The sequence below is a fragment of the Pseudopodoces humilis genome, chromosome 24 (assembly GCF_049639895.1).
Source record: "Pseudopodoces humilis isolate 2021_Gansu_Grassland_sample_001 chromosome 24, ASM4963989v1, whole genome shotgun sequence".
NCBI classification, from domain to species: Eukaryota; Metazoa; Chordata; class Aves; order Passeriformes; family Paridae; genus Pseudopodoces; species Pseudopodoces humilis.
This window is the reverse complement of record NC_142223.1, coordinates 2,587,047-2,598,971: the sequence shown is the minus strand read 5'-3', so window position 1 is coordinate 2,598,971 and position 11,925 is coordinate 2,587,047. Positions and strand designations below refer to the sequence as shown.

Genomic DNA, 11,925 nt, shown 5'->3' with positions numbered 1-11,925 from the left:
TGGGAGAGCGCGGGGCGGCGGGCGTCCCAGCTCCTCGGGGGGGGGGGTCTCCCGCTCGCCGCCGGAGCAGCAGCACAGCCCGGCCCCACACCCGCATCGCGCCATCTTCCGCCGCCAGACCCGCCCCGCCCCGCCGCGCGTCACTCCGTGCGCCGGCCCCGCCCCGCAGCCTGGTCCCCTCATAACATGGCCCCGCCCCACAGCATGGCCCCGCCCCATAACATGGCCCCGCCCCACAGCATGGCCCCGCCCCATAACATGGCCCCGCCCCACGACATGGCCCCGCCCCACGGCATGGCCGCGTCCCGTAGCCCCCGCAGCCCCTCTTGGCGTCTCCTGCACGTGGCCACGCTCCCAGAACCGGCCCGCCGCGCTCCCACCCTTCCCCGCCCGCGCCGCCCCACCTGGCCGCGTCCCAGTCCCTTGGCGACAGCGATCCCCGAGCCCCGCCGGTCCCGCCTGGCCGGCCCGCTCTGGCCGCACCCCCGGGGCCTCGGGCGGCCCCGCCCCGCGGCGCCATGTCGGGTGAGGGCAGCCGCAGGGCCCCACGTGACCCGCCCGGCCGCGGCCGCCTTTAAAGAGCGGCGGGCGGGGGGCCCGGGCAGCGCCCGGCCCCGGCCGCAGGTGAGCGGGGCCCGGGAACGGGGATTCTATCGCCGCCGCAGCGCCGGGGCTTCCCCGCGGCGGGTCGGGCTGCTCCGGGCCGTGCTCCCGGCGGGGTCAGCTGAGGTGAAGGGGCGATCGAGCTGCAGTGTCCGGCCCCGAGCCTCCCCCGGCACTAGCGACCGCAGGTGCTGCTGCTCCCCTTCTCCCCCGGCGGCCTGTGGGGCTCCCTCCGGCCCTTCCCCCGGGCTGTCCCGGGGCCGAGCCGCTGCCCCTTCAGCTGTTCTGGCCCGCGGGCCCGGGGCTGCCCGCCCGGCTCTCAGCCTCCTGATAGCATGGCCCTGGAGCAGCCTGTGAGAAACGTGCATCTGCTGCAGCCCAGTTTAGTCTTGAGGGTAAAATTGAGCTTAGGGGGATGCAGACTCCACCCTCTGTGTGTTGGTGGCAGCTCAGGGCTGGAAGGAGTTTGAATGCCACCAGCATCATAAAAACACGGCAGGTAAATCCATGCTGAGCATCAGCAATGTGCTGAGCCACGGATCTTTGAGCTCTGTAATGTGACACAGACAGGAGCAGGAGCATTGACAGGTGTTTAAAACTGTCTGATTTTGTTGTTCTTGTTGTTTAGGTTTATCTTTTTTCTCTTTGCAATAAGTATCTGCCAGCAAATTTGTGATGCATATCATGGTAAGGAAATGGTTCCAAATGCTGCCTGTAGACAAAAATCTAAGCGAGCCTTTCTCATATCTTTGTGATTTGATATTGTTAGTAAGATACAGACCTTTCCTCAACAGCAAGTCTCATTATATAGAGGCATAAAGACGTGAACGCTTTTTCCATGTGATGGGTGTTAAATCTCAAATCAGAAAACAAAGCTCCTTTGATTTACCTACAGTGCTGTGCTATGCTTGCTAGGAATGAGATACTGGGAGTTGACAGCATGTGATTGTGAGCTGCTAGCTTGATCACCAATGTGTGCTTGTGGATAATTCTCCTAGATTAGTGCCATGTGGGTGTTAGGCAAAGTCCTTTAAGCTTGGTCAGGGCTGTGACTGTTCACCCATTTGGGTTTGCTTCACTTGTCATTAAGTCTGTGCTGCTGATTTTTACCACAGCTGCTATGTTGGTACACAAGAGATCTAAGGCTCCCACTTCCTCTTGGAACAGAAGGCCTGCGCTTCTTTCTCACATCTCCTGCCAGCTGGAGAGTTTCCTCAGGTGGTAAAAGTAGACTTTCTCCCAAAGGGTTTTGCTTGGCAACTCAAGTGTAAACAGTAGAAGATGAGTTCAAAGTCTTCTTGGCTGAACTAAACCCACAGAGCTTATGATAAGGACTGAAAGTGTGCTGGCTCATGCAACTGCTTCCTCCAAAACGGGCTCCCAAGTTATGTAATGCTTGGACAACATGCTGCTTCCCAGTGACAATATTAAGTTTTGGCAGGTACTAAAGCAAATAACACAGATCCAAATTTTGTGGTAGCTCTTGCATAACTGTCTTTAATCCCTACTTCATTTTAAAGGCACAGGTTGGGGCATTTTGTGGAGCTAAGTGGAGTTGGGTTTCCTAAACCTGCTTGTAGCACTGACTTGCAGTGCTGTTTTGCTTTCTGTAAAGCCAAGGAAACACAGCTGATCTTGTTGCAAAGCAATGAGAGGAGGATGGTCTCTGCTGGCCTTATTTCCAGGCAGCCACAATTACTGACAAAGGGAACAGTGTGTCTGGTAAAGAGTTAGTTGAGTGTGTGCAATGGGACTGGCACAGGGGACAGTTGTCTGTGGAAATGGTGTGTCTTGTGGAGAAGGCTAATGGTTGGAAATGCAGGTGTCATGCCAGCAAAGAAAACAAAGGACACTTTGTGGGGGTGGCCTGGTCAGAGGGGATTCTGTACTTTGCACAAAGTATTGCTATGTCAGAAACATTCTGGAGTACCTGACCCATTAGCACTGACTTTCCTAACTACACTGTAATGCAGTGCTGCCTTTTGGGAGCAAACAGGATGAAAACTCTGAAGATGGATACAGTCTAAGAAGCAGCTGCAGTAGGCAAAAAAAAAAAAATCTGCTGGCATGCCCAGCCCAAGGCCACAAGATGACAGAGGCCACCACCTAATTCACATGGACATCCTGGCTTGCTGAGCTGTAGTCAGGGCCAAAGTGATGTTGACCTGATTCTTCTGAGAGACAAATTTGACACAGCAGAGAAGAGCTGCACCAAAGTGACATGAAGTTATTTCTCTCGGCTGTATCTGAGTATCACATATGCTTTTTATTGTGTTTTGGCCAGATCCCCCACAACAGCTTACAGTGAAAGCTGGCAAAAGGGACTCCTTGATGGTGATGAATGTTGGATCTTGGTGTAGGCTTCTTTAATCATCTGCTGCCCACCCCAGCAATACCTTCCCTGTGCAGAGACCCATGTACTGACCGTGCCCCTTCTGCTCCCCTCTCCAGAGCTCTCACCATGGTTAATGAGACCCAGCATACCTGCAGTGCCAGTTCCAGCTCCAGGTCTGATGGCGGCAGCAGCAGCGGAAGCGAGAGCTCCAAGGACAACTCGCGCTGCTCGACCCCCGTCCTTGACGCTGACCGACACGAGCGGCTGCGGGAGAAGATGCGCCGCCGGCAGGATGCTGGAGACAAGTGGTTCTCCCTGGAGTTCTTCCCTCCACGCACAGCCAATGCTGCTGTCAATCTCATCTCCAGGTGAGCGCTGCAGGGTAGGAGAGGGGAAATACCTGTGGTGGAGGGCAGGGAAATAGCTAACGAGGCAGGCTCTGCCCCATGCTCTGTCTCCCCTTCCAGGTGATGGTGAAGCAGGTAATGGGGCTGTGCTTTCCTGCTGAGGAGGGTAATGGACACCAAGTAACTTGTCTTCCTTGGAGGCCCTGAAGAGTTAAGTGTCACGGTGGGATTACTGAGGGGCCAGGTTGTTTCCCCTCTCCCATGCCCTGGGAAGATGGAGTAGCCCCAATGTCATATTCTGGGTCTGAAGCTCAATGCTGGGCAGAAAAGTACCTGGTAAAAGCAGAAAATATTCCTTGATGGACAGTGTGGCAAAATCTCTGAAACAGATTCCCATTTCCTTTCAATATTCAGCCAGCCACTATGGTTTGTGCCTCAGTACTACAGTTTTAGCCTTTGGCATGGGTGTCCACATCTAAATGAGTATATGTCACATACTAAATGAGAGCTGATAGGTCTCAGCAGAGCTAGGAGTTATTCTGGAGCCCCAGGAGCTACCATGGACTTACTTGAAGGAAATAATTCTTTTTGTAATTGTTATATGCCAATGCCATATGTTAAGCAGAAGGACCTGTTACACCTTGGAACAGGAGAGAGACAAGTTAGGGAAGCCCTTTAGGCAGACTTGGGAACACAACAGAGTTCTGGTCCATCTTTTTGTTTTTGTGGCCTCCACAGTTCACACTGGCAACAGGGGGCTGCAACATAGTCTCCCATCTCAAAAAGAATGGGATTGCTATCTGTCAGAAGCTTTATCAGTCTATTACAGCATGCAGGGAGAAAGTCTGTTGTGCAGAGAACACCTCAGTTGCCTCATCTTCTAAGAAATTGTAAGCTCTTCCCCACAGAGCCTTCAAGGATGCCTTTCCTTTTTTCCATTGGCCACTTGCTAAACTCTTAGTGCAACACTTTTGTGGTCTATGCTGCTGCTGGCATTCTAGCAGTGAGCAAGGTATTTGAGGCACAGGGAGGAGATTTGGCTGCCTGGTGTAGGCTATCACAGCTCTAAACCCCACAGGTTTGACCGCATGGGAGCAGGTGGTCCCCTCTTCATTGATGTGACGTGGCACCCTGCAGGGGACCCAGGATCTGACAAGGAAACCTCTTCCATGATTATTGCCAACACTGCAGTGAACTACTGTGGCCTGGAGACCATCCTGCACATGACATGCTGCAACCAGACCAAGGATGACATCACAGGGCATCTGCAGAAGGCCAAGCGGCTCGGGTTGAAGAACATCATGGCGCTGCGTGGAGGTGAATCCTTCTGTCCTCTGATGTGTAGTGCAGAGGCTGTGCTGCTGTTGTGTTCCATTCCAGAGTAAAAACAGAGAAGGTTTAGGGCCTCTTGCTGCAGGAATTAAATGCTAAGACTGTGTTTCACCTGAGCCCTTTGTTAGCAGTCCCTCCAGCTCAAGGGCAGACAAAACCAGTCCATAGGTGAAACTGCAGATTTGGGAGGTTTTTACAGAACTAGCAGATGTGAGTTCAGCAGACAGTTGGAGAGAACTGTGGATTTGTTCTCTTTTCAGATCCTTCTGGTGAGGAATGGGAGGAAGAAGTAGAAGGTTTCAACTACGCTGTTGATCTGGTTAAGCATATTCGCAATGAGTTTGATGATTACTTCGACATCTGTGTGGCAGGTAAATGCCTTCTATCACAGAGTGTGTGCTAGGGTCTGAGACAGAGAAATCAGCTCAGCAGTCCCTCTCTGGACCTGGGCTCGGACAGTACAATCAGATTGGATACTTCATAATTCCTGCATGTTGTCCTGACCACATTTTTCATTCCTTCTCCCCAAAGGCTACCCCAAGGGTCATCCTGAAGCAGAGAGCTATGAGGCAGACCTGAGGCACCTGAAGGAGAAAGTCTTTGCTGGAGCAGACTTCATCATTACACAGCTTTTCTTCCGTCCAGAAACTTTCCTCAAGTTCATGAAGGATTGTCAAGCCATTGGCATTACCTGCCCCATTATTCCTGGCATCTTCCCTATACAGGTGAAATCCAGTAATTTGGATTTAGGGAGGGAATAAGGATCTAGGATGTTTGGTATTTGTGGGTCAGAGCCTGGGAGAGGTCTGTAAAATATCCTCCACAAAATTTCAGGGAAGAGAGACTGCTGAGTGTAATAAAGCTGTAGGTGTTTTGCCAAATTAAATTCTTAGGCAGCTGTTAACAAGATGAAAAGGTTTCTTGTGCCCATATGGCAAAAAGGGATATAAAGGACAATGGCCTGCAAGTCCTGAGGTCGCTGTCAGCATGCTGGGCTCAGGCAAGGACGTGGGGAGAAATCACCTAAAGTGACATGACCTGGACTGTGTTACAATCCTAGAGATGGGGCCAGGGAGTAGATTCCAGGAGCCCAAATTCTAAATCTCCTGCCACAAAATTGAGATCAAGTACCTGTGTTGCTGGGATGGCAAAAAGGGGTCTTGGAAAAATGACAATCTGCATCCTCATTGCAGGGTTACCACTCCCTGCGCCAGCTGGTGAAACTCTCTAAGCTGGAAGTGCCTCAGGAAATCAAAGATGTGATTGAACCCATCAAGGACAACGACGCCGCTATCCGGAGCTATGGGGTGGAGCTGGCAGTGTCCATGTGCCGGGAGCTGCTGGACAGTGGAATGGTGCACGGGCTCCACTTCTACACCCTCAACCGGGAGGTGGCTACGACTGAAGTCCTGAAGCGCCTGGGCATATGGAAAGAGGACCCAAGGTGAGCAGAATGTGTTGGCTGCTGTTAGTTCCCTCCCTCCCTCCCTCCATCCCTCCCTCCCTCCATCCCTCCCTCCCTCCCTCCATCCCTCCCTCCCTCCATCCCTCCCTCCCTCCATCCCTCCCTCCCTCCATCCCTCCCTCCCTCCATCCCTCCATTCCTCCATCCCTCCCTCCATCCCTCCCTCCCTCCATCCCTCCATCCCTCCATCCCTCCCTCCCTCCCTCCCTCCATCCTTCCATCCCTCCCTCCCTCCCTCCCTCCATCCTTCCCTCCCTCCATCCTTCCCTCCCTCCCTCCCCCCCTCCCTCCCTCCCTCCCTCCATCCCTCCCTCCCTCCCTCCATCCCTCCCTCCCTCCATCCCTCCCCCTCCCTCCATCCCTCCCTCCCTCCATCCCTCCCTCCCTCCATCCCTCCCTCCCTCCATCCCCCCCTCCCTCCATCCCTTCCTTCCCCCACCCCTCCCCTCCTCCCTTCCTTCCTCCCTCCCTCCATCCCTCCCTCCCTCCATCCCTCCCTCCCTCCATCCCTCCCTCCCTCCATCCCTCCCTCCCTCCATCCCTCCCTCCCTCCATCCCTCCCTCCCTCCATCCCTCCCTCCCTCCATCCCTCCCTCCCTCCATCCCTCCCTCCCTCCATCCCTCCCTCCCTCCATCCCTCCCTCCCTCCATCCCTCCCCCCCTCCATCCCCCCCCCCCTCCCTCCCCCCCTCCCCCCAGCCCCCCCTCCCTCCATCCCTCCCTCCCTCCATCCCTCCCTCCCTCCATCCCTCCCTCCCTCCATCCCTCCCTCCCTCCATCCCTCCCTCCCTCCATCCCTCCCTCCCTCCATCCCTCCCTCCCTCCATCCCTCCCTCCCATGGGTTAATACCTGTACTCTCCTTTTTTTCCTTTTTTTTTTCTTTTTTTCTTTTATCACCTTTTGCATTGCTACAGATCTTCAGCAAATGCTGGGAGGAATGGAGGAGACAGCCAAGGGAGGAATTTGTTTTAGTCAAGTAGCTTTAAAGTAGCCATTCTGGGACTTAAAAAACCTAGAGCTTAGAGCTGCCACTTAAGAAGCATGTTTTTGATGCCCATCACAACCCCTTATGGGGTAGGGGTATGCTTCCACTGTGTATTTCTAGGGTTCTCTGCAGCTGAGAAAGGGAATGTGGACTTCTCTCTGAGTCCACAGATGAGATGAAGCAAAGGAAAATTGACAGCTGTTTTTTACTTTCCCTTGAAATAACTTCCCATAGTGCTTTGCCCTTACCTTTTCCAATTTCAGGGGTTAGTCCCATACCTTAACATTAAATAGACCCTCCTGAGCATCCTGTGAAGGAACTAAGTATTTTCCATAAAGGAAGAAGAGTTTCCTGTCCTACTTCTTGACAGACAGAACTCCTCTCAGCCCCTGTTAATTTTCCCCAGGGGCAAATTGCACCATGGGAATGGTTTCCAGCCTTTAGTGGGAAGTCAGCAGAGGAACTGTGTTAACATCTGCTCATCCCATGCAGGCGCCCTCTGCCCTGGGCAGTCAGTGCTCACCCCAAGAGAAGAGTGGAAGATGTCAGGCCAATCTTCTGGGCCTCCAGGCCAAAGAGTTACATCTATCGAACCCAGGAGTGGGATGACTTCCCCAATGGCCGATGGTAAGCTGTCACCTGCAGTAAGGCAGAGCTGTAGTAAGAAAGCCTGATGTCCTGGGCACACTTGAGGTGGCTTTGTAACAAAGTGGTTCCCTGTTGCTTGGATTTGAGTGAGGTGAGGTGAATGGCACCAAGATGTTGACGCTTTTGGTGTCTAGGTGGGTTTTGTTGTGTACTTCTAGTGCTGGTTGGCTGTCTTCCTGCATCACCAAATCAGCTCATCTTCCTCAGTGACTTCAGGTGTGTGTTTTCTACCCTTACAGGGGTAACTCCTCCTCTCCAGCTTTTGGGGAACTGAAGGACTATTACCTCTTCTACCTGAAGAGCAAGTCTCCCCGGGAGGAGCTTCTGAAGATGTGGGGAGAAGAACTGACTGGTGAGGAAAGTGTCTTTGAGGTGTTCACGTGTTACATCACTGGAGAACCCAACAGGAATGGGTACAAGGTGAGTAAGAGCCCAGGAAAGGATGGCCTGTGTGGCACAAGCAATAGTGCACATTTCCTCTTGCTCCTGGTACCACATTGTTCTTCTAAAGAAGAATTGGCACTTTGTCCAAAAGGATTTGTTGGCACACTGGTTGAAGGGGGTCCAGCAGCCAGAGCTAAGGCTCAACATAAAAGGAAGGGTACTACAGTATGACAGGACCAGTATTGATTGACTTCAGCAGTCATTCTTACAGTTGTGCATATCCTAATCCTTGAACCAAACTTGGGAATTCTCTCCTGAAGCAGGTGTGTTTGAGCCTATTAAGGCACTGCTGAATTCCTTCAACACCTAGATGGTTAATCAAAGGGTTGTTACATCCATTGTGAGCCATCCTTTCTCCTCATGGTAGGTTACATGTATGCCTTGGAATGATGACCCTCTTGCTACTGAAACCAACCTTCTGAAGGACCAACTGGAGAAGGTCAACAGACGAGGAATCCTGACCATCAACTCCCAGCCAAACATCAATGGCAAACCATCCACAGACCCCATTGTAGGCTGGGGGCCCAGTGGAGGTTATGTTTTCCAAAAGGTACTGTATTACTCTGGGCTAGGCAGCAAAGTTTGACCTAGTTTGGTTTGTGTTAGGCTGGGAGGTCCCAGGCTTACATCCACATAATCCTGCCCTTGCCTTATCTTAATGCATTCTTGGTGAGATAAGGCAAAGCTCCTTTGCTGTCTTAAAAGCTACAATTCCATCTCTATGGCTGACTTCACAGCTGTTTTTCCCCACCTCAAAACATCTATTGAACATCTGTGGAGTTTCAGTGTTATTCTCAGCAAGTGATTATTGGTAATTGATTTCTAGAGCAGGGCTGTGAGATTTTATATATACGTGTGCCTGCCCCCTGATTCAGTGATGCACAAAGCATCCAGGTTTTTCACAAAATGGGAATCAGTGAGGCAGTATCCCTACCACCCAGCAAGTTCATGGTGACAAAGGGGTATTTAAAAACTTCCTCTGTCCTTCTGTATGGCAGAGTTCTCTACAGTTACCCCTGGCCCATGCACTGTGCTGTTCACACAACGTTCCTTTCCTTCCCTGGCCTGCAAACAGTCATGCCTGCCATGCCTGTCTCCCCTGTCAGGTATTTCAGGCCCTAGAGCCTTGCCTAATGGCTGTGACAGGAATATCCCATCAAGGTAGATGTCAGGCAAGTAACTCATACTGGATAACAAAGCATCCTTGTTCAAAAGGGATCCAAACGGTAAAGCCAGAGACCAGCAGATGGCAAATGCAGTTATGTTTTCAAAGGAAAAAATTCCCCTGAGGTGAGGGAAATCCATCATCTCATGAAATAGCCAGGAAATGGGGGGAGGGGAAGCAGTTGTTGGGAGCAGCCAAGCACAGAATTTGGCTGTATAAGCACATGGGGAGAATTGTGAACAAAAGATGAGGACAGGGAGTGGTGCTTGGGAGAGCCCAGCTGAGACCCCCGAGTTCTGCTCTCACCAGGCTGGGCTGCCTTGGCAAGACACTGCTGTAAAATAAAGATTAAGCTCAGGCTTCTTCCAAGCATTCTGGCAGACTGCTTCCTTGTGCAGCAGTTGTGGTAATACTGGAGTTCATTCCAACTTGTCTACTTGTGTGGATGCAAAACAGGAAGCGTGTAGCTTTCTTGAGTGCTCTGTTCCTGGGCTGTTCTCCCCAGTTATTTTTTTCCCTAGCTCACTTACTAATTTGCTCTGCCCTTTGCTCAAGCCTTTGTAGTACATGTCTCTGGGGATGAACATACAAAGCAGCCCAGACTCTACAAATGTCACAGTTTACCTGTGTTTGTCCAGTTCTGCTGTGATTTAAGGCCCTGATTCTCTTCCCCCTTCTCCATCCCTCCCTGCAGGCGTACCTGGAGTTCTTCACCTCCAGCGAAATTGTCACGGCACTGCTCAAAGTGCTGAAGAAGTACGAGTTGCGAGTGAACTACCACATTGTCAACGTCAAGGTAAAGCTGTTATTCACAGGACACTTGCCTTTCACCACCCTGGGAAAGAGATATACCAAATACTCAGACATGAGGGCTGAAGAAGGGAAGGGAAAATAAAGCAGGTCAGCTGCAGTGTGCAGCAGCTGTCTGATCCCTTAACAAGGAGGGGGCAAATACACTTTTTCCAACTCACTCAGTCCCTCCTCCACTTGCTTCAGAAAAGTTTTCCTTCCTTTGGCAGGGCCAGAATATCACCAATGCTCCAGATCTGCAACCCAATGCTGTCACCTGGGGTATCTTTCCAGGAAGGGAGATCATCCAGCCCACTGTGGTGGATCCTGTAAGCTTCCTCTCCTGGAAGGTGAGTCCTCCCTTCTGTTGGATACATTGCTGTGATGCCCTGGAAGTTCAGAATGTCTGGTTTAGTTTTAGTTTCTGACACTCCTCACAGCTGAGGGCTGTGAGGAGTGGTTTGCAGAGGTACAGGTCTTGCTCCTCCTGCTTCAGCTCCAGCAAGAACTGTTCCCAGACACAAAGCACCCAGTAGTTGGGATCTGGAGCCACTACTGTCACTGCACCAGGCCTCAGAGTGCTGGACAGTGGCTCTTTCTCCCCTCGTACACACACAGGGGCAGCATTGAGCCATCCATTGTACTGCAAATGTGTCTCCTTTCAGCTCTGGGTACTTCCCACTGACTGGAAAGTACAAAGCTCCTTGCTCAACTCTTGCCATTTTTACTGAGAAGAAACAAGCCACAGTTTAGCCAGACATGTGTAACACTGGGTATCTTAAATTAAGTAACATGGAGATGTTTCACAAGTGACAAATCTTTTTTTTGTTCCCATGGCAGGACGAGGCCTTTGCGCTGTGGATCGAGCAATGGGCCAAGCTCTATGAAGAGGAGTCACCCTCTCGCATGATCATCCAGTACATCCATGACAACTATTACTTGGTCAACCTGGTGGACAATGACTTCCCACTAGAGAACTGCCTCTGGCAGGTTGTGGAGGATACGTTTGAGCTGTTGAACTCTCCAACTCAGCAGTGAAAATTCTTCTCATCTCTTCCTCCTTCTGTCCACTGACTTCGGGGAAAGCAGCAGCTCCTGTGCTGACAATGGACACACTCCTAAACCATGAGCAGGGTGCTGCTCTGATCCACCCACACTGTGCTCTTCTGTCCCCAACACAATGGCTCCCTGAGCCATTCTCACTGAACAATAGCCAGAACTACCTGAACCTCTGAGCTCAGGCTCCAGACTAAAGCCCAAAGGCCAGAGTCTGCAGGATGAAGAGCTGCTAATAATCATGGTTATGCCAATTACAGTAACAGATTCTGGTAACTTTCCCATGCCAGAAATGCTGGCAGGGGGACTGAAACACTCCTGTCAGCTGTACCTATGCAAGGGGATTATATCAGCAGTTACCAACCTGGAAAAGAAGGTCAAATTGTTTTTATATTGCACTCCTAAACTGTATTTCTTCATAGTTGATCATATGGCACATTTGCACTCACTCCAGACGAAGGTTCAAATTTTCTTCCTAACTTTTCTCCTTGTATTGTATTTTCTGTTTTCTTTTTAATAGGACTATGGGAATTCCCATTCTGGATAAGACTAAGTAGGAATGACACTATTTCCTAGATTATATACAATAAAATACAAATGTCTCTTGTACTAGGGCGTGCTTTAGCAGAGACTGGTGTTGATTACTAATTAATCACCTGCCACAAGGGAATTGATTTTGTTTCTGGGGCAGTTCTGCCCTCACTTTCAGTGCATATTCTGAGTATGGCCCAAGCTCCATGGTAGAGTGGAGGAAG

At 51.3% G+C, this 11,925-nt stretch overlaps 1 protein-coding gene across 3 annotated transcripts; it reads left to right on the top strand.

Annotated features, from left to right (window-relative positions):
- The first annotated feature begins 1,193 nt into the window (after positions 1-1,193).
- MTHFR (methylenetetrahydrofolate reductase) lies at positions 1,194-11,794 on the top strand. 3 transcript variants are annotated; one of them, XM_088066448.1, is made up of 13 exons: positions 1,194-1,290; positions 1,719-1,821; positions 3,055-3,306; positions 4,364-4,602; positions 4,878-4,988; positions 5,149-5,342; positions 5,811-6,061; positions 7,561-7,695; positions 7,956-8,136; positions 8,528-8,710; positions 10,020-10,121; positions 10,345-10,464; positions 10,955-11,794. In XM_088066448.1, exons 2-13 carry the CDS (start codon positions 1,724-1,726, stop codon positions 11,150-11,152), a joined length of 2,064 nt encoding a protein of 687 aa, XP_087922574.1. In that variant the 5' UTR covers positions 1,194-1,290; positions 1,719-1,723; the 3' UTR covers positions 11,153-11,794. The 3 variants fall into 3 exon arrangements, with proteins under 3 accessions (XP_087922574.1, XP_087922575.1, XP_014112704.2); XM_088066449.1 differs by lacking the exon at positions 1,719-1,821 and having other exon boundaries at positions 1,277-1,290; XM_014257229.2 differs by lacking the exons at positions 1,194-1,290; positions 1,719-1,821 and adding an exon at positions 1,874-2,044.
- Positions 11,795-11,925: the final 131 nt, after the last annotated feature.